Raw genomic sequence first — 21,911 nt, 5'->3', positions numbered from 1 at the left:
TTCACAAAATCAGGGTACTCTATGTGTGTTTTCATGATAACATGACCAGTAATACATACCTCCCACACATGAAGTGGTTCCATCTGCAAGCATTTTATTCCTCTGAGCTCATCTTTACTCTAGCCTTTTGTGTTGGTTAGTCAAAAGATGATAAACTTTCACTTCCTTATATGTTCAAACAAGAGAAAAAAACTGATGTCAAATAAGAGAAAAACAAAAAGAAAATTAACACAAAATTAAATAAATACAATACATTACAACAGCGTTCCAACAGATGACCCATCTATTGTTACGGATTCCCTATCTATTAAATAGATGAGCCATTTATTGCAATAAGTGATGCATTTGTGGCAATAGATGGTTGACACTTTGTAACATATGGGTCATCTATTGGAATAAATCAAACCAACCTTGTTAGTGGTTTGATTGGTTCCAATAGTTACTTCTTCTGTAGCAATATATGGGTCATCTATTGGAAGAGCTTTTGGATTTATTCCAATAGCTGATTCATCAGTAGCAACAGTTGGAGAATCTATTGCAACACCACCAACACTAACATCAACAACAGCATCAACAGTAAAGAAATAACACCATGTGTTCCAACACTATTAACAACATCAACCACAACATTAACAAGAAACAAACAAAAGACCTACAAAAAATAATACAGCCAACAAGACTTTTTAAGTTCTCCCAACAGATGAATTTTTTCACATATTTTAATAAAAACAACGGTTCATTTATTGAAGGCTTAAAAGACACCTTTCCTTTAATTTTCTTAATAAATAGGAACTGGGTAGTGGGTATATAAATAAAAACAACAGATGTAAATAACTAATTTAAATAACATGCAAAGAAGAAGACGAGAAGAAAAGAGCAATAATGACCCTACGTTCAATGTCAAAATCAAAGGGATCAAACACCAATTTCAGTTGAGAAAATATATAGATCGGTTGAAATTCGAAAGGATCCTCATGCGAAAGTGGAGGTAAAAGAGAGAAAAGAGATAAAAAAAAAGAGACGATTATGATTACCATAAAGAGGAGAGAAAAAGAAAGAAGAGAGATGAATTAATTTATGGATGAAGGAGAGATAATTCTAGATATGGGTTTAAATATTCATTGATAAATTTGTGGGTCAAGAGAAGGGAGTGACATTTAAAAGACAAGGTAAGACAGCTCAATGAGGCGATTTGTGAGTTATCCAAGAAATATTTTTTATTACCTTAGTATTTTATATATTTTTATTTCAGAAAGAAAATAATTTAAAATAAAAAAAATCTCTAAACAGATAAGTCATCTATTTCAAAAGATGTCAATATTTGTTTGATAATTTTCAACAGCTCATTCTTTTGTCACAACGGATGGAAACGTCTATTTGATAATTTACAATAGATAAGTCATTTGTTGAAATAGGTTGAACATCTAGTTTAACAAAATTTCAATTGACTTCGTAGGCCCAACTACAATTTCAATTGATTTAGCTAGAATTACGGATGAGTTCATAGGGTCAACTACAATTTTGATTGAGTCGTTGCAATTGCATGATATTGATATCGTGTTCCTCCTGAAATGAGTGATCAATCGGTAAATATTAGTTGAAATGATACATATTAACTTATTATTTGAAATACCAAAATTTATTTAGCTAGAATTATGGATGATTTTACAGTTTCAACTACAATTTCAATTGAATCGTTGCAATTGCATGATGTTGGCATTGCATTCCTCCTGACATGAGTCATCAATCAATTAATATTAGTTGAAATGATTCATATTAACTTATTATTTTATATAACTAATTTGATTTATTTAGAATTATTTATGATTTCATAGGATCAACTACAATAGCAATTTAGTCGTTGTAATTGCATGATGTTTGCATTGTGTTCCTGATATTGTAGTTGCATGATGTTTGCATTGTGTTCCTCCTGACTCGAGTCATCAATTGATCAATCTGAGTTGAAATAATTCATATTAACCTATTATTTTAAATATATAAATTGATTTATCTAGAAATATGTATGATTTCATAGGGTTAACTATAATTTCAGTTAAGTTGTTCCAATTATATGATGTTGGAATTGCGTTACTCTTGACCTGAGCCGTCAATCGATCAATTTGAGTTGAAATAATTCATATTAACTTATTATTTGAAATACATAAATTTATTTATCTAGAATTATGGATGATTTCATAGGGTCAACAACAATTCTCAATTGAGTCATTGCAATTGTATGATGTTGGTATTGCATTCCTCATGACCAGAGTCATCAATCGATCAATTTTATTTGAAATGATACATATTAACTTGTTATTTGATTTATCTAAATTTATTTAGCTAGAATTATGGATGAGTTCATAGGTTCAACCATATAACACCCAAAAATTGGGTCCCGAGATGTCATACAATGCTCCAGACTGTGAGTAGCCTTAAGCTAACCCTGTAAGCCTTCTACTTTATCTAAAACTCATAATAGAGAAATAAATACATATAATAAAAGCTAAAATGCGAAATTCTTTCCAAGTTAAACTAAAATTATTTGAATATATTATGTGAAAATATTAAACTCAAGAGTCTGATCAAGCAATACTGGAAATCTGAATCATATTTAGCAGTCTGAAAAGACTCTACTACTAATAACTAGAAAGTCACTGGGATAAACCCCCAGTTGACTCAAATTGTCTGTGAATACTGTTCATCTATACTATTAAGCTGAAAAAAACTGAAAGGCTAAGTCTCCAAACTATGAGGACTCACCAACTGTTGGGATGTAGATGGAGATGCTTGTAATCACTCATGTTGCAGAAATTGAGCACCTTAACCACATTATGAGACAATATAGAACATAGACGTATATGTGAATCAGTACTTCTAGATTGTACTCAGTATATGGGGTGAATACAAAAGTAAATCAATATCTCAATATTATTATAAATTTATAAAAGAATGCAAGCTAAATATAAATGACTCATATAAGTTAGAATATCTAAAACTAAAAATCAAAATCATGAATAGCAAAACATTTTGCAAAATCTAGTGAGTCATAACATTTTGTTTCTAAAAGCTGTACTGGTATTTTGTCTTTAAATCATGCTGCCTAAGTGTCGAAAGGCCTCACTTTTATATCTAAAATCTAAAATCTGAAACCTCATAACTGATGTCACATGTAAAGCAATATCTGAATAAATTTGTGAGCCTTTACACTTCATTTTCTAAAGCTTTTTTGTGATTCTTTACTCTTTTCTGTAAGTTGTAGGGAAATACTTTTAATAACTATTATGAAAGTCTGTACTGTTAGGGAGGTTCTTCTAACCGACATACACTATGTGAGCTATCATAGTTTCTAACATCTAGTTTCCTTATGGGAAAGATTCACACTGGGGAGAGGTGTCATACTTTTTTCAAGGAGTACAACCTAATATAAGTGATCACATTTGTAATTGTTATCCCTATAGAAATGGGAATAGTCTAATAATCTGTACCAACGTTGGCTCATAGTTTTGGTGCATGAAAACATACCCAACTCGGTGCTAAATATTACTCCCTTTAATCTGTATGCTCATTCTGTAGGAAATCCACTTTTAAAAACTAATATAAGGGTTTACAATGAAAACCTATTGTAAATTTGTTTGCTGTAAATTGTAGCTAAATTTGTAAAGTGGATTCTAAATCTAAGCTGAGATCAAAAGATCAAATCTTTGTTCAAAATCTGAATATAACAAATAATGGGATGCTTAAAAGCATAATCTTTTTGAAATAACAACATTTAAACTAGGGCTAATAACCCATGCAACTATTTAATGTCAAATCATCATAAAACTCATGCTAAGTAATGAAAATATTGATAATGTAAGTTTAAATCTTGAAATTTTTGTAATACGCATGAAAATACAAAAGTGGACATACAATTCATTATCTAATTCATTTGAAATCTCATAATCTTGCAAATAGCAATATTGGGCATAACCCTAAATCAAAACTCATATAAATTCATAGAAAAATTACTTCCAAAGCTAATTTTAGGCATAAGGATGAAAGGATTATCCTTGTAGACAAATCCCACATACCTTGATTGATGATTAAATGAAGAAACTTGAATGTTGAATCTCTATGTGTGCTCTTGAAGATAGATTCTTAAAGTTCTTGAATTGGAAATTCTTAATTTTGAGCTATCTTGGAAAAAGAATGATGAAATTTGAATTTCTTGGGGATGAAGGTTTGATGTTCTAGGGTTTCTTTAGGTGAAAGTTGATGAAAGGTATGCATAAAGTGCTTAGGATAGGTTAAATTCTGTGTTTTACATGAATTGGGGGTTGGAGAAATGACTAGATTGCTTGTTGTAAAATTTAACTCGAAACTGAAAAATCTCAAATTGGCACACCACCACGACACGAGATTTAATGGTGGCTCACTGGATAAGGGACTATTGCCATTTTGGGCTTTAGCGCAACACGGTGTAATCGCGTTACGCCACTGGAAAAAGGATGCATCATGATCGCATTGTGCCACTTGAAAAGAACGAGTGCCATTTTGCACTCCTCCGCTATGCAGTGTCAGTCCATTTGGGAATTTTTGCGCGATACAAGCTAATCGCATTGAGCTACTAGAATGGGACGAATGGGAACTGTAATTTCTATACTATGTAGGCTAATCATGGTGCTTCACTGGAATTGGGCAATTACGATTTTGTCCTTCACTGTGACGTGGTGCCTGTCGAAATTTCCTACTATTTTCACTAAAATCGCCATAACATCTCAGTCGAGTATCGGATTAAGGAAACATTTGTATCCTTGGAAAGCTGGTCCAATTATATACACATTGGTGGGTCTAGAGCTTAAAAATTCTACATGTATCAAGAGTTATTAATTTTCAAAGCTAACCTTGACATTCTAGATGCTAAACTGAGCTAGGAAAGGTATGGGGTAGTACATTTTCTCCCCCTTGGGACATTCATCCTCGAATGAGACTAGATAAGCTGAAGATTATGAGGAACTGGGGCTATATATACTTGCATGCAAAACTAAAACAAATTGCATGACTGAATCTAAAACATACTAAGCGACTGAACTATTCTGTGAGTGCTTGAATTGATATGAAGATAAGTATATAACTAAATTTGAGACTGGAAAAGAACTGAATTAAAGAAGACTATTAGCTTCGGTTGAATCTGAGTTCTTGGAGAAAAGGTAAGAATACTTGGTACGCATGTCTACTTCTACTTTCTAAGTAGCACCCTCAAGGGACTGATTTTTCCACAGAACTTTGACCAAGGGAACTTCTTTGTTCCTTAGTCTACGGATCTAATGATCAAGAATCTCTACTAGGACTTCTTCGTATGGAAGGCTATTCTAAATATTTGTGCTTTCTAGAGTGATTACAACAGTTGAATCATCCATGAACTTCTTCAATAAGGACACATGAAACACTTGATGAACTATTGATAAGTCCGCAGGTAGCTCAAGCTCATATGCTACCTTCCCAACACAACTTAAAATCTTGTAGGGGCCTACATATCGAGGACTAAGCTTAGCCTTTTTGACAAATCTCTTTACCCCCTTCATGGGCAAAACCTTCAAATACACAAGATTTTCTACTTCAAACTCAAGATCTCTCCTTCTTACATCTGTATAAGATTTCTGTCAACTCTGAGTTGTTTTCAATCTCTCTCAAATCAACTGAACCTTCTCCATGGCTTCAAACACCATATCTAGCCCAATCAATGCAGCCTCACTAACTTTGAACCAACTTACTAGTGATCTACACCTTTGTCCATAAAGAACTTCAAACGAGGCTATCTGAGAACTAGAATGGTAATTGTTATTGTAGGTGAACTCGATCAATTGCAAGTGGTAATCCCAAGTTTCTTTGAAATCAAGGACACGTGCCCTCAACATATCCTCAAAATTCTGAATGGTCCTCTCTTCCTGACAATCTATCAGTGGATTAAAAGCTGAACTGAGATAAACTTAGGTACCAAGACCCTTTTGAAGGTCCTTCCAAAACTGAGAAGTAAACAAAGTACCCCTATCTGAGTTGATGGACTAGGGAACTCTATGCAATCTAACTAACTCTCTGATGTACAACTTAGCATAATCTTTAGTTGTGTAGGATGTGTGAACTAGCAAGAAATAAGATGGTTTGGTCAATCTATCTACAGTAACCCATATCGAATCATGTTGTCGATGTGAATGGGGTAATCCAGTCACAAAGTTCATATTTTCCTATTCCCACTTCTAAATGGGAATACTAAACTCCTAAAAAGTGCCACCAGGTCTTTGGTGTTCGACCTTAACCTATTGACAAGTTGCATACTTGGCTATAAATTCTATGATATCTCTCTTCATACTACTCCATCAATAGACTTTTCACAGATCGAGGTACATCTTGGTGGCTCCTGGATGAATGAAACAACGCGCATCATGCGGTTCTTCCATAATCTGCTACCTCAAATCATCAACATATGGCAAATACAATCTACTCTAGTATCTTAACACACCATCTCCCCCTTGGGAGAAAACCTTTACCTTTTGGTATTTAATTGACCCCTTCAGTTTGACCATACTAGGATCCCTATCCTACTTCTATTTCACATCAGACACTACAGAAGATTTTGAACTACTCTAAAACCAAACATTCACTTCACTTAAGTCAACCAACCTCACACCCAATCTAGTTAACCTATGAACTTTTCAAGGTAATTCTCTATTATCATTCTCCATATGAGCAATACTGCCCATAGACAATATACTAAGGGCATTTTCCACTACATTGGCCTTGCCCAGATGATACACCACACTCATATCATAATCCTTCAATAATTCTAACTACCTTTTATGATAAAGATTTAATTCCTGCTAAGTAAATACATACTGCAAACTTTGGTAGTCCTTAAACACATCCTCATGAACACGATAAAGATAGTGCCTCCAGATTTTCAATGCAAACACAACAGCCACTAACTCAATGTCATGGGTAGCATAGTTCTTTTAGTGAGGCTTAAGCTGTCTAGAGGCCTAGGCTATAAACTTACCCTTATGCATCAAAAACACAACCCAGACCAATTCTAGAGGCATCACAATAGACAACAAACCCATCTTTATCATCAGGTAGTGCTAAAACTAGGGTTGAAGTAAGCCGACTCTTCAACTCCTAAAAACTCTTCCCATAGGAATCTGACCACTAAAAATTAACTTTCTTCTGAGTCAATCTAGACATAGGGACACTGTAACGCCATAAAAATCTCATCCTAGAATGATACACAGTGCTTAAGGCTACAAGTATCCCCAAGCTAACCCTTTGAGCCTGCTACTACTTCTAACACTTACTTTAGGATAGATAAGTCAAGTAACAACACTATATCTTATCAAATCTAAGTTGGAATAACTGAAATAATCATCTAAGAAATCAACACTAAAAATTTGGAATTCAACTACTAATTTAGTCCGGCAAGCCTCTACTTACTACTGAACTAGAGAGTCATTGGGACAAACCCCCAACTGACTCGACTAAACTAAAAGCCATAAAAATTGATATCAAAATTGAAAATCTGAGAAATAGGTCCTTGAACCATGAGGACTCACCTACTACGGAGTGTAGATAATGATACTCGGGAATCACTATCGTGGCTGAGACTGAGCACCTGAACCTACATTATGAGACAATGTAGCACATAGACATATATGTTGATCAGTAATTTGAGGATGTACTTAGTATATGGGGCTATATACATTAAGTAAACAATATCATTACTTTTTATGAAACCATGCATGGAAATATGAATGACTCACATATCTTGAATAAGTATAACTCACATATATTGAATAAGTCCAAAATATAAATCTCATAAGTCATGTACAATGAAACATGTAATATAAATCTCGTGAGTGATTATACTTAGTTCTAAAATCTGTATTCTCCTCTTATTGTCAAAGCTTGTAAACCAAAAAGAAATCTTAAAATAATAACTTTCAAACTTATACTTTTATCTTAAGGAGAATAAAGAACATCTTTTGAAACTTTAGGAATTCAAAGACTCATGACTATGAAACTATGGGACTCTTTGGGTACTTGGGAGTTTCTTCTAACCGACATAAACCATGTGAGCTGACATAGAGTCCAACATCTTGACCATGTTGGGGAGAGCTGTACTACCCTTGCCATTGGAATAGAACCTTAACTTTAGTGATCACTATCATAACCCACTTGGGGTAAATTATCATCCTAAGGTGGCTCGTTGTTTTGGAGAATGAAACCTTGGAACAATACCAACTCGGTGCTAAATACTACTCCCATACTTAGGCTCAGAAATTTAGGAAATCCACCTTAAAATAGTATACTAATGTATAATGAAAGCCACTTATGCTTTTCTTTGCTTCAAATCATAAACAATATGGATTCCTATCTTAGGTTGGGGTCAATAGCGATCTTTATTTAAGAATAAAAGTACTTGCTTATTGAATCGTGCTAAAAACATAGCCTTCAAGAAACATCACAACTCATACTTGACTTAAAGCATCAACATGTACTCAAATGATCTAAATTTCATAATAAGATTTAATTCTTGACTTCAACTTTGGAAACACTTAAAAATATCAATTTTCAATGGGGAATACAATTCATAACATAGATCCTCAATCCAAGGCATAGTTAATTGAGATAACAAGAAATTTTAAGACTTGAACAATTTCTAAAATGATAAACTCAAAATAGAGTAAATTGGATATAAACTCACCGGTAAAAATATGAAATTCTTTAATAAAATCAAAGCATTAGGCACGAGAACAGAAGAAGTGTTCTTGTTCAAACCCCACATACCTTAAATTAGAAGCTTTGAATGAACTCTTGCTTTTGAGACTCTATTTGTACTCTTGTTGCGTGATTCTTGAAGCTCTTGGTTTGGGGATTCCAATTATTAAAGAAATTTTGAAAACTAACGGTTAAATTTTATGTTCTCTTGAGTTTTGGGTTGAAACCCTTGGATGAATTCTTAAGAAATTTGAGAGATGAGGTTATGTTTTGGTGTTTTGGGGCTTTAATTTCCTGTTATGACTGAAAAGGGGTAGGGCAAAATGACTTAATTGCCCCCTTAGACATGGATTTTAAAAGATGAAAAACTGGGCATCGACGCTTTAGGCAATGCGGCATGTCATTGGCAATGATGTGATACTCAATGCATCGCACTATGATTGTGTTGAGCCTCAGTACTTTGACTGGCAGTTCCTACACAAAAATTTGACCAACGCGATGGGCGACGCGGCGCACCAAGATCACATTGGTCCACTATTTTAGGACACCAAACAAGGTCTAAATGCGGTCCGAAAAATATGAAACTTATCCGGGAATACCCATTGACCTCTCGGATCATGAATTAGCTAAAATGTCAACTATCGAAGGTTGGGAAGGTCAGAAATAAAATATTCAAAGTTTGAAGGTCTTGAAAATGACTAAGTCTCAATACTTAGCCAAATTTCTAAGTATAAGGCTTCCTTTATCATGCTCTAAAGGCTTAGACAACGAGAAAACTTGCGGGGTCTTATAGACGCAATAGAAAAAAAACCTTCAACAAAGCATCTATAATATCCAGCGTAACCCAAGAAACTTTGGATGTCTGATAGAGAGATAGGTCTAGGTCAGTTTCTTACAACTTTTGTCTTTTAGGGATCAACTATAATGCCATCACTGGAAACAATATGACAAAGGAAAGCTATTGATCTTAGCCAAAATTCATATTTCCTAAATTTGGCAAACAACTAGTGATCTCTAAGAGTTTGTAACACAATTCTAAGGTGGTATACATGATCATCATCACCATGAGAATAGACAAGAATATCATCTATAAAGACTATGAAAAACATATACAAAATATTGTTTAAACACTCTATTCATCAAGTTCATGAAGGCTGTTGGGGCATTTGTTAGTCCGAAGGACATGACTAGAAACTCAAAATGACCATAACGGGTTCTAAAAGCTATCTTTAGAATATCATATTCCCTTACTCTAAGATGATAATAGCCTGATCTAAGGTCTATCTTTGAGAAATAAATTGCACCTTGGAGCTGGTCGAATAAGTCATCAATCCTAGGAAGCGGATATTTGTTTTTGATTGTGACTTTATTCAGCTGATAATAGTCAATGCATATTCACAAAGAACCATCTATCTTTTGCATGAATAGGGCGGGAGCTTCCCATAGAGAGACACTGGGCCTTATGAAACTTTTATCTAATAAATCTTTAAGCTATTGTTTTAACTCTTTAAGATCGACTGGATCTATAAGATATGGAGGAATAGAGATAGGCTGAGTATCTGGGAGAAGATTAATACCAAATTCTACTTCCCTATCGGGACATACCCCTGAAAAATCTTCGAGAAAGATATCAGGAAAATCATTGACTACACTGACTAACTAACTGTTAGATTCTCACACATAGTGTCTTTGAATCAAATTAGATGATAGATGCACCCCTTTGACATCAACTTTCTAGCTTTAAGATAGGATATGAAATGACTCTTGGAAGAAACTAAATTAACTTCCGACCCAAGGACTGGCTCATTTGAAAACTGAAACCTTACCACTCGGGTGTGACAATTTATGGATGCATAACAGGAATAGAGCCAATATATATCAAGAATAAGGTTAAGCTCGACTATATCTAAGTCTATCAAATTTGCTAACAACACACCAATAGTAGGATAAAAGACATGAAGCATACTAGTAAAAATATCCAGTGAATCCTCCTACTCTTGATGGGATGGTAAAGTATAAAACTAATTCTAGCGCTGACCACCACCGGTACTGGATGGTGCACCATGAAGAGGGACTGGGAGACCTAGAGGGGCTGGTGAGCTAGTAGCCTAAGTCTAGGGACGAACATCCTTGTTTCCCTTCTTAGCATGTGGACACTCTTTGATTCCATGTCCCTACTTACAACAACCATAACAATCTTTTTGTCCCAACAAACACTCACCAGGATAATTCTTACCACAGTTAGCACAAGGAGGATAATTGGGTTTTCTACCTATATTATTTTGAGATTTGGACATAGAAATCTTACCCCACTACTCTTACCTAGCTATGGAGGTAGGAGAATTAGATAAAGATGGAAGTGGAATAGACGAATGATTTTAGAACTGCAAACGATTTCCCCTACCATACTTTGTCTGGCCATACTCAAACTGCTCGATTCTAGACTTTTTATTTCCCCTCTCTCTTTCCTTTACCTTTTCTAACTCAATCTATTAGGCATGAATCATCAACTTAGTAAGATATATGTCTCCAACAAGCATGGAATTCCTACACTTCTGGACTACCAAACTACATACTTCAGTAATAAACTTGCTCATACTCGCCCTAGGGTCAGCCACCGTATCATGGGCATACTTAGACAACTGTTGAACTTAAGGTAGTATTGTTTCACTATCATTGAGCCTTACCTCTGGTTCACAAACTCTTCTACCTTAGCTTCTCTCATTTTATGCAAAAAGAATTTATCGAGAAATGAATCCTAAAACACCTGCCAACTCATAGGAGATGCATTCTCACCTCTACCATTCTTTTATATGGTCCCAATCATATGCTACATCCTTCAATCTATAGGATGCTAACTGTACACTCTCCTTCTTATAAATATGCATAATCTGGGTGATCTTCTTCACCTCATCTAAATAAAGTTATCGATCCTCATCGACTTTTGACCGAAAGAACTCAGGCAGATTCATTCTCATAAAATCTCGAATTCTGGCTGCTGTGAAATCCCCATTTTGCTGAAGTAAGACTGTCCCTTGATGGTTTCCCTGAACATTAGCAGTCACACTTTGGGATAATGCCTAAAAGGTAGCCCAAAATTTAGCATGGGATACATTCTCATTTAGAGGATCAGCAAGCTGGGGTGGCTGGTTATCATTTCTATAGGCATTAGCTCAACGAGGAGGCATATTCAACTATCATGTAAAAGCATGAGTAAAAATAAGATAGAGATATTGTAAGCGTGATAGATCATAAAAGAAAGAGATGATTTCAATAAAATGTCTGGTAGCCTCTTGCTCATAAATATGGCGGACTTCACACCCATGATTAAGACTATATGTAACACGGCTTGTCTGACTCCCTAGGACTCTTATAACCTTAGGCTCTGATACCATGTTTGTAATGCTCCAAAAATTGGTCCCGAGACATCACATGATGCTTAAGACTACGAGTAGCTTTATTCTAACCTTATAAGACTTTTACTAAATTTGAAACTCATAATAGAGAAATATAGACATAAAATCAAAGAAAAAATATAGAATTTTGTCTGGGATAAAGTAAAATTAACTAAATATAATGTCTAAAAATACCGAACTCAAGAGTTTGATCAATCAATACTAGAAATCTGAATCATATCTAGTAGTCTGAAAAGCCTCTACTACTAATAACTAGAGAGTCACGGGGACAAACCCCTAGCTGACTCAAATTGTCTATGAATACTGAATTATCTATACTATTAAGTTGAAAAAAATTGAATGGATAAGTCCTCGGACTATCAGGACTTACCAACTATCGGGATGTAGATGAAGATGCTCGAAATCACTGACGTTGCTGAAACTGAGCACCTAAACCTACATTATGAGACAATGTAGCACATAGATGTATATGTGGATCAATACTTCTGGATTGTATTGAGTATATGGGGGTTAATTCACAAGTAAATCAATATCTCAATATTATTATAAATTTATAAAAGAATGCATGCTAAATATAGATGACTCACATAAGCTGGAATATCTGAAAACTAAAAATCATAATCACGACTAGCAAAACTAGTTGCATAAATCTAGTGAGTCATAACATCTAATTTCTGAAAGATGTACTGGTATTCTATCTATAAATAATACTGTCTAAGTGGAGGAAGGCCTCACTTTTATATCTGAAATCTAAAATTGGAAACCTCATAGCTGATGTCACATGTAAAGCAATATTTGAATAAATTTGTGAGCCTTTACACTTAGTTTTTTAATAGATTTTCTATTATTCTTTACACTTTTCTGTAAGCTGTAGGGAAATACTTTTAAAAAATATTATGCAAGTCTTTACTATTAGGGAGGTTCTTCTAACCGACATATACTATGTGAGCAATCATAGTGTCCAATGTCTAGTTTCCTTATGGAAAAATATCACGCTGGAGAGAGGTGTCATACTTTTGCCAAGGAGTATAACCTAATCTAAGAGATCACATCTGTAACTGTCATCCATATAGAAATGGGAATAATTTATACCTAGATTGGATCATAATCTGGGGTATGTAAACATACCTAACTCGGTTCTAAATACTACTCCCTTTAATCTGTATGCTCATTCTGTCGAAAATCCACTTTTGAAAACTAATATAAGGGTTTATAATGAAAACCTCTTATAATTATATTTAATGTAAACTGTAGCTAAATCTGTAAAGTGGATTCCATATCTAAGTTGAGATTAAAAGATCAAATCTTTGTTCAAAATCTGAATCTAACAAGTCATGGGATGCTTAAAAGCATAATCTTCTTGAAATAACAACATTCAAACTACGGCTAATAACCCATGTATCTATTTTATGTCTAATCATCATAAAACTCATGTTAAGTAATGAAAATATTAATAATGTAAGTCTAAATCTAGAAATTTCTACAATACGCATGAAAATACGAAAGTAGACATGCAATTCAACATTTAATTCACTTTAAATCTCATAATATTGCAAATAGAAATATTGGGCATAACCCTAATTCAAAATCTTATATATTCATAGAATATTTACTTCAAAAACTAATTTTGGACACAGTGATGAAAGGATTATCCTTGTTGAAAAACTCCACATACCTTGATTGATGATTAGATGAAGAAACTTGAATGTTGAATCCCTATATGTTCTGTTGAAGATAGATTCTTGAAGTTCTTGAATTGGAAATCCTTAATTTTGATCTATCTTAGAAAAAGAATGGTATAATTTGGATTTCTTGGGGATGAAGGTTTGATGTTCTAGGGTTTCTTTGAGAGAAAGTTGATGAAAAGTATGCATAAAATGCCTAGGATAGGTTAAATTCTGTGTTTTAAATGAATTGGGGCATGGAGAAATGACTAATTTCCCTTTGTAAAATCTAATTCGGAACATGAAAATCCTGTATTGGCACACCACAGCCACGTAGGGCTATTGCAGTGGCTCACTTGATAAGGGACCATTGTTACTTTGGGCTTTGGTGCGATGTGGTGTAATGGCGTTCACCACCAGAAAAAGGATTCGTGTCATTATGGCCTTTGGCGCAACGTAGCGTGATCGCGTTGGGCCACTGGAAAAGGACGAGTGTCAGTTTTCACTCCTCTGCAATACGGTGTCGGTCTATTTAGGAATTTTGGCATGATACAAGCTAATTGTGTTGAACTTCTAGAATGGGACGAATAGGAACTAGAATTTCTCCATGACCCGAGCTAATAACGGTGCTTCACTAGAATCAAACAATTGTGATTTTGTCCTTCACTGCAACGCAGTGCCTGTCAAAATGCCCTATTATTTTCACTAAAATCGGCCTAACTTCTCAACCGAGCATCAGATTAAGGCGAAATTGGTATCGTTAGAAAGCTGGTTCAATTATCTATACTTTTGTGGGTCTTGATCTTTAAAATGAATGAAAATTCTATATGTATCAAATGTTATTCATTTTCAAAGGTAACCCTTAATATTCTAGGAGCTAAACTGAGCTAGGTAAGGTATGGGGTATTTAAACTACAATTTTAATTGAGTTGTTGCAATTATGTGATGTTGGTATTGCTTTTCTCCTGACTTGAGTCATCAATCGATCAATCTTAGTTGAAATGATTCATATTAACTTATTATTTGAAATACCTAAATTGATTTAGCTAGAATAGATAATTTCATAGAGTCAACTATAATTTCAATTGAGTCATTACAATTGCATGATGTTGGTATTACATTTCTTCTGACCTAAGTCATCAATCGATCAATTTTAGTTGAGACGATTCTAACTTATTATTTGAAATACCTAAACTAATTTAGCTAGAATTATAGATGAGTTCATTGCGTCAACTACAATTTCAATTGAGTCATTATAATTGCATGATGTTGGTATTGTATTCAGCCTGGCCTGAATCATCAATCAATCAATCTGAGTTGAAATAATTCATATTAACTTATTATTTGGAATACATAAATTTATTTAGCTAGATTTATGGATGAGTTCATAAGTTCAACTACAATTTCTATTGAGTCATTGCAATTACATGATATTGGTATTGCTTTCCCTCAGACCTGAGTAGTCAATTGATCAATCTTAGTTGCAATGATTAATATTAACTTATTATTTGAAATACCTAAATTGATTTAGCTAGAATTATGGATAGGTTCATAGGTTCAACTACAATTTCAATTGAGTCATTGCAATTGCATGATGTTCGTATTATGTTCGACCTGACATGAGTCATCAATCGATCAATCTAAGTTGAAACAATTCACATTAATTTATTATTTACAATACCTAAATTAATTTATCTTGAATTATGGATGAGTTCATAGGTTCAACTATAATTTCAATTGAGTCGCTCCAATCGCATGATGTTGGTATTGTGTTCCTCCTAACCTGAGTCATTAATCGATCAATCTGGGTTGAAACAACTCATATTAACATATTGTTGAGCTAATATTAAATACATTAGTGTTCCAATTGATATTAGTTCAATTTATTATGATGAAATGATTAGAATTTATCTCTTTTAAAAAAAAATAATTAAGATCAACTCGGACAAAATTAACATTTTTAGAACCTGTCATTCTTTTTAAAAATACAAATCATCCATTTACGGGAAAAATATTTTATCATTTCAAACCTCTAGTTCTCACTCTTTTCTTTCTCTCTCAATAATATAAATAACAACTACTCAACATATTGCTCAACCCTTCTCAACAAATCTATTTTCTTCCTATTTTTGACCTCATAGTTGTTAATTTTGACTTCATTCTTACTTTTATCCATCATTTTCTTTGTCTTTACAGGTAACAGAGTTCGATAAGAATTTTGCATTTTTTATTTTTTCTAAATATTAGGGATTTTTAGTTAATGATGAAAAAAAAGACTTTTAGTTGTATTATCTTTGAGAATAGGGTAACCATTTTAAGTTTTGATGCTAAAAATATAGGAAAAACATGGGAAACCTTAGTTTTTATCGCTATGTTCCATTGACTATCATGATATTATTGGATAGTGTTTGTGGTGTTGTTGGTGGGTGTTGGTGTTGGTGGTGTTTGTGGTGTTGTTGGTGGTCTTGGTGGTAATGTTGGTCATCTTGATGGTGGTGGTGGTGGTGTTGGTATTGGTGGTATTGGTGGTGATGGTGGTGATCGCAGTGTTGGTGGTCTTGGTCATAGTTGTGGTGGTCTTGGTATTGGTATTAGTGGTATTAGTGGTGGTGTTCTTAGTGGTGGTGTTGGTGGTCTTGGTAGTTGTATTGGTGACGTTGGTGGTCGTAGTATTATTGGTAGACTCGGTGGCATTGGTGGTGGTCTTGGTAGTCTCGATGGCACTGGTGGTTGTGTTGGTGGTTTTAGTGGTGGTATTGGTGGCATTGGTGGTGGTGTTAGTGGTCTCAGTGGCATTATTGGTTATCTTGGTGGTCTTACTAGTGGTGTTGGTGGTCTTAGTGGTGGTGTTGGTGGTCTTAGTGGTTGTATTATTAGCGTTGGTGGTAGTAGTGGTGGTCTCAGTGGAATTTTTGCTGGTATTGCTGGTCCATTTATTGCAACAGGTGGAACATTTGTTGGGAGATATTAAATAGGTCTTCAAACAGATGATTTATCTATTCCAACTAATTGGTTATTTGTTGGAATATTTTTTGTATGGTGGAGTATAAAAATTTATTGAAATTTGTCTTACCTTTTTTTAAAAATCATGAAAACATCAATGGTAATGTATATATTTTTTTCCTGTTGTTTGAATTTAAAAGATGTCTCCTAAAAGAAAAGAAACTAAGCGGGGATTAACTTCTAACCACCTAACAAATAAGGTTAGGGTATAGATGGATTCGGAGGAACTTCCTGAACAATCTCAATCAGGGAAAAGTGAAGCTGAGGAAAGTTATGAAAAATGATATTAAGGTGGTGGAGAAGGGTATGTAGAGGCTTGTCAGGAAAATAAAAGTATGGAGGAACAAGAAGAAGATAAACAAGAATAGGAGGATGTAGAAAATAGGAAAGATGATGATGATTAACATGATGATAATGCATCACTAATGGGGTATGCATATAGATCGAAATCCCAGCATGATCCTGTCAAAACTATTAGTATTGACAGGTTTTAAGTTGCGATTTTGATATATGACGCTGCATACTAACTGGTGATTTTGTACATAAATCTTAATTGGGGAAACCTTTTGATGACTTTAGGAATACTACGAAGAAGGACAAAGTAGATAAATTGTTAAAGAAGAGCTGTTTTGGACACTTTCTTAATCTTCGTGGGGACAATAATGTCCGTTTCTAAATGAGCATAGTATATGTTCTTCTCAAGCACAGGATCAAGTACGTGGGGGATGTACAGATTAAAAGGGGTTAAAAGATGGATGAAATTTGGATCAACTATAGCGGCATGGCAGTTTGTTTTGGCATGAAAGAGTTTGCCATAGTGATAGGCTTGAGATGTGATCGTTGAAAGAACCTCTTATCAAGGAAACACCCCTCCCCCCAAAAAGTCCAAGGCAAGTAGGACAGCCAAACCACCACCATCAAATAAAGGGAAGACATAGTCAAAGCGACTACCCACCAAAATCAACAAACACAAGGAAAAAGTAGATGGGCTATTGGACATTGCTGGACATTGCTACAAAACCATGATATTTTAGAAGATCTCAAGGATAAAATAAGTACAAGGATCAATTGTGCTTAGTTTGGTTTGCCATTCCGTTATATTGGAAAGAGACGTCTACAAAGTCATAGAAGATGATTTGTTGGGGCTTGCTAAGGATCTTCAAAATTTCAACAATTGTCCCTTGGGATATGACAACTACAAGTTGACTATCAAATATTTATTGACAAAGCTATCACCAAAGATGATCACATTGTAAGAATTTTCCTGGGTTTTCATGGTAAATTTAATCACTATTTGTATACTATTGTACAAGTTTATATTGAATATTTATTATGATTTTTTTGATTGCTTCCCGTTTACATATTTTAGGCTTGGGTATTTAAAGTCATTCCTCCCCTCCAAAAGCAACTCAAGGATTACCCGAATGAGGTTTCTCATCCAAGGATCCTTAGATGGTTGGATGCAAAGAGCAACACGAGAATGAAGGAGGTTTATCTCTTTAACCCTCTGGATGATGCAGTGTAACACCCCGAGTCTGTACCCTGGATGCTACACACTGCTCATAATCACGAGGGACCACAAGCTAACCCATGACTAGTACCTGTTGTATTAACTAAATAATAACATTGTAAATATGCAGAAATTAGGCGAATATCTAGCCATAAGGTTCAATACTATAAATAAATATTGAATATGGTATATCAATACTAACACTGAACATCTTTCTAAAAATACTCTAGTCTGAAAAGCCTCTACTGTCTGAACATGGAGTTGATGGGACAAGTCCCCAACTAACTCCAAACTACTAAAATAAACTAAAAAGCTAAAATAATAATCATATCCTTGAACTATGAGGACTCACCACTAACTCTGAATGCTGGATATCTAACTGTTAAGTATGATCGGGGGTCCATGCGTCTGAACCTATGATATAAGACATCATAGCACAAAAGAAAGGTATGTGTCAGTACTTGGAATGTACTGTTATGCTAAGTGAGGTAGGCTGAGATGCATGGGTTCATATGCATGAACAATACTGACTGAATAATGTGAGTATAACTAAATGAGAGTACATGCACGAATACGTAAACTATAACTGAGGTCATGATAACACTGGATACTGAGTTTTGAATTACTAATTTACTCATATCTGAGTTTACTGATACTGTATTACTGATAGCTGAATGACTGTATCTGACAGTCCTTATTCTGTGGGAATGTGCTAAGTTTTATACTGAAATGAGTGACTGTGATTGATAGTCCTAATTTCTGTAAAACTAAACTGAGTTCTATTCTGAAGACTAAAACTAAGACCGTGGGAGATAATCATCTAACCGATATGCCCCTTTCTAAATAGATTGGATCCAACCTATAACCCCAATTGGAAGGGTGTCAGTACTGTCCATGGGTAAATACAACTTGGGAGTTAACCCTCTCTGACAGGAAGCTCTTTTGTCAACCTTCACTGGTAGGAAAACTCGAATGAGATGTGTCAACCCTAGTATGGTAGGAAAATATCTCAACCTACACAGGGATTTCTACTAATGGTCAAACCCTCTATTAATAGGAATACCCCTGTCACTGGATTCACTTGGTGTTGAATCCTACTCTTAACTAAATAGACACTTGACTGATTTCTAGACTATACTAGGCAAGACTGAGTTGTTACTAATTTTACTATTTAACTGAACTAAACTGAGTTTACTAGATTCTATTAACTTACGGAGTACTAATGAGTTCTATAAACTGACAGAGTTCTGAACTGAATACTGAACTTAGACTGGACTGATACTTAGTGTACTGAGTTTTTCCTAAGTTCTATAATTGACTGAGACTACTGATTATGACATGACTTAGATTATTCTGTAACTGACATTTTCTATAGGTAAACAGCTAAATTATCAGGCATTAAATACCCCCGGGACTCAATAGCATAAAAAGTAAATCATAGCATAAACTTGAAAAGCATAACCATGTGCACTTGATCATAACACATTCATAGAGACATTTTATCAAATACTTGCATGACATAACTTAAACATAAGCTAGCATGACATGATTTTCCCTTTCTAGTTTACATGAGAAATTTATCAAAAATGTGGGGAACTAATCCATAATTTATCAAAAACGTGGGGAACTAATCCATACACATGACACTAAACAACATATAGGCATCATAATTCAAATCCCTATTTATAATTTCATGGGGTTTAACATGGATTCACAAGATTCTATACACATATCAAATAACTCAACATGAATAGTCGTAAAAACATAGATTAGAAACCCAATTAATTATTATAATCATGAATATAGTCAAACCCAACATGAAACTCATGAAATCAACACACTTGAAGTTTTAAAAATGGTTTCTTAAACTCCAAAGGTGGAAGGGACCCTTGTATAAACACTTTACATACCTTGGTTGCTAAATTCTTGAAGAATGATGGTTAAATCTTGAGCCTTGAGTTTGAAATTTAATTTCCTAGGGTTTTTTTTCGTGAGAAATTTTTGAATAGAGAATGAATAAAGGGGATTAATTTAATGTTTTGGGCTGATAGACATGGGTAAAAGACCAAAATAACCTTGAGGATTGTGCTTTTGATTACTAAAAATTGAATTAGCGATGCATAGACCGACGCGCAGCATTGTTGGCATCGACGCGATGGCCAACACATCGCATCGAGTTTGCATCGGTTCACTGGAATTTGCATTGGGGAGATGGACGAAAATATTCATCTATGCAATAGGTGACACGATGCATCGAGATTGCATCGATCCACTGGTTTGGACTTCCAAACATGCCTCAAAGGAAGTCCAAAAAATCCAAAACTTGTCCGCGGATACCTATTAATATTCCTGATCATGATTCAACATAAAGATTGATACTTTAAGGTTATAGAGTTTTGTCAATGTAATGCCTCGAGTCTGTAACCTGGACCCTACATAGTGCTCATAATCCCGAAGGACCACAAACCAACCCATGACTGGTACCTGCTATAATAACTGAATTATAATATGATAAATATGTAAAAAAATAGGTGTAAAACTTGCGATAAGGTTCAATACTGTAAATAATACTGAATATGGTATCACAATACCAAAACTGAACATCAATACAGAAAACTAAACAACTATCTAAAAATACTCTAGTTTGAAAAGCCTCTAAACTGTCTAAACTGTGGAGTTGATGGGAAAAGTCCCCAACTAACTTCGACTGCTAAAAAGGAATTGAAATGCTAAATAAATAATCACATCGTCGAACTATGAGGACTCACCACTAATATGTATGTTGATAATCTGAACTTCCAAGGGTGCTCGAGAGCCCGTGTGTCTGAACCTATAATATAAGACATCATAAGACAAAAGAAAAGCATGCGTCAGTACTTTGAATATATTGGTATGATCATTGAGGTAGGATGAAATGCATGGGTTCATGTACATGAACAATACTACCTAAATATCATGAGTATCATTAAGTAAGAGTGCATGCATATGTATGTAAACAGTACTGAGATCGTAATAACACTGAATACTGAATCTGAATACTGATTAACTGATATATGAGTATACTGATACTAAATTACTGGTAACTAAATAAATCTATCTGACAGTCTTGATTCAGGGGAACTATACTAAGTCCTATACTGAGCTGAGTGACTGTGTCTGACAGTTCTGAATCTACAAAATTGAATTGAGTTCCATACTGAAACTGAATATAAAATTGAGACTGTGGGAAGTAATCATCTAACCGACATGTCCATTCTCTAACTGATTTGGGGTCCAACCTGTAACCCCAGTTTAAAGGGTGTCAATACCTTGCCACGGGTAAGGACAAGTACTGAGTCACCCTCATCTGGCTAGTGCTTTGAATAAGAATGTTGGTACCCTCAACTGGCAGGTAGATCAACTCATCAACCCTCAACTGGTAGGTTGATGTATCAACCTACGCTGGTTACGTAGTTCTGGAATGCAAGGACTACTTCTAAGGATTACACCCTCTACTGGCAGGTAGGTCCCCATCTTTGGGTTCACTCGATGCTGAATCCTACTCCCAAATGAATAGACACTGTACTGAAT

The 21,911-nt window shown here is 34.6% G+C and overlaps 1 protein-coding gene across 1 annotated transcript in view; it reads left to right on the top strand.

Moving 5' to 3' along the window:
* The window catches only part of LOC124890529 (ctenidin-3-like), a 35,792-nt gene extending 18,158 nt beyond the window's left edge, over nt 1–17,634 (top strand). The window contains exons 3-4 of the mRNA XM_047402351.1: nt 16,448–16,773; nt 17,540–17,634. Coding sequence (XP_047258307.1) covers nt 16,448–16,773; nt 17,540–17,634 — 421 coding nt within the window. The remainder of the gene's footprint in view (nt 1–16,447; nt 16,774–17,539) is intronic.
* The last annotated feature ends 4,277 nt before the right edge of the window (nt 17,635–21,911 follow it).

This window comes from Capsicum annuum, unplaced genomic scaffold (assembly GCF_002878395.1).
Source record: "Capsicum annuum cultivar UCD-10X-F1 unplaced genomic scaffold, UCD10Xv1.1 ctg1937, whole genome shotgun sequence".
NCBI classification, from domain to species: Eukaryota; Viridiplantae; Streptophyta; class Magnoliopsida; order Solanales; family Solanaceae; genus Capsicum; species Capsicum annuum.
Note: the sequence above shows the minus strand (reverse complement) of the source record. Positions and strands in the feature narration are given on the sequence as shown.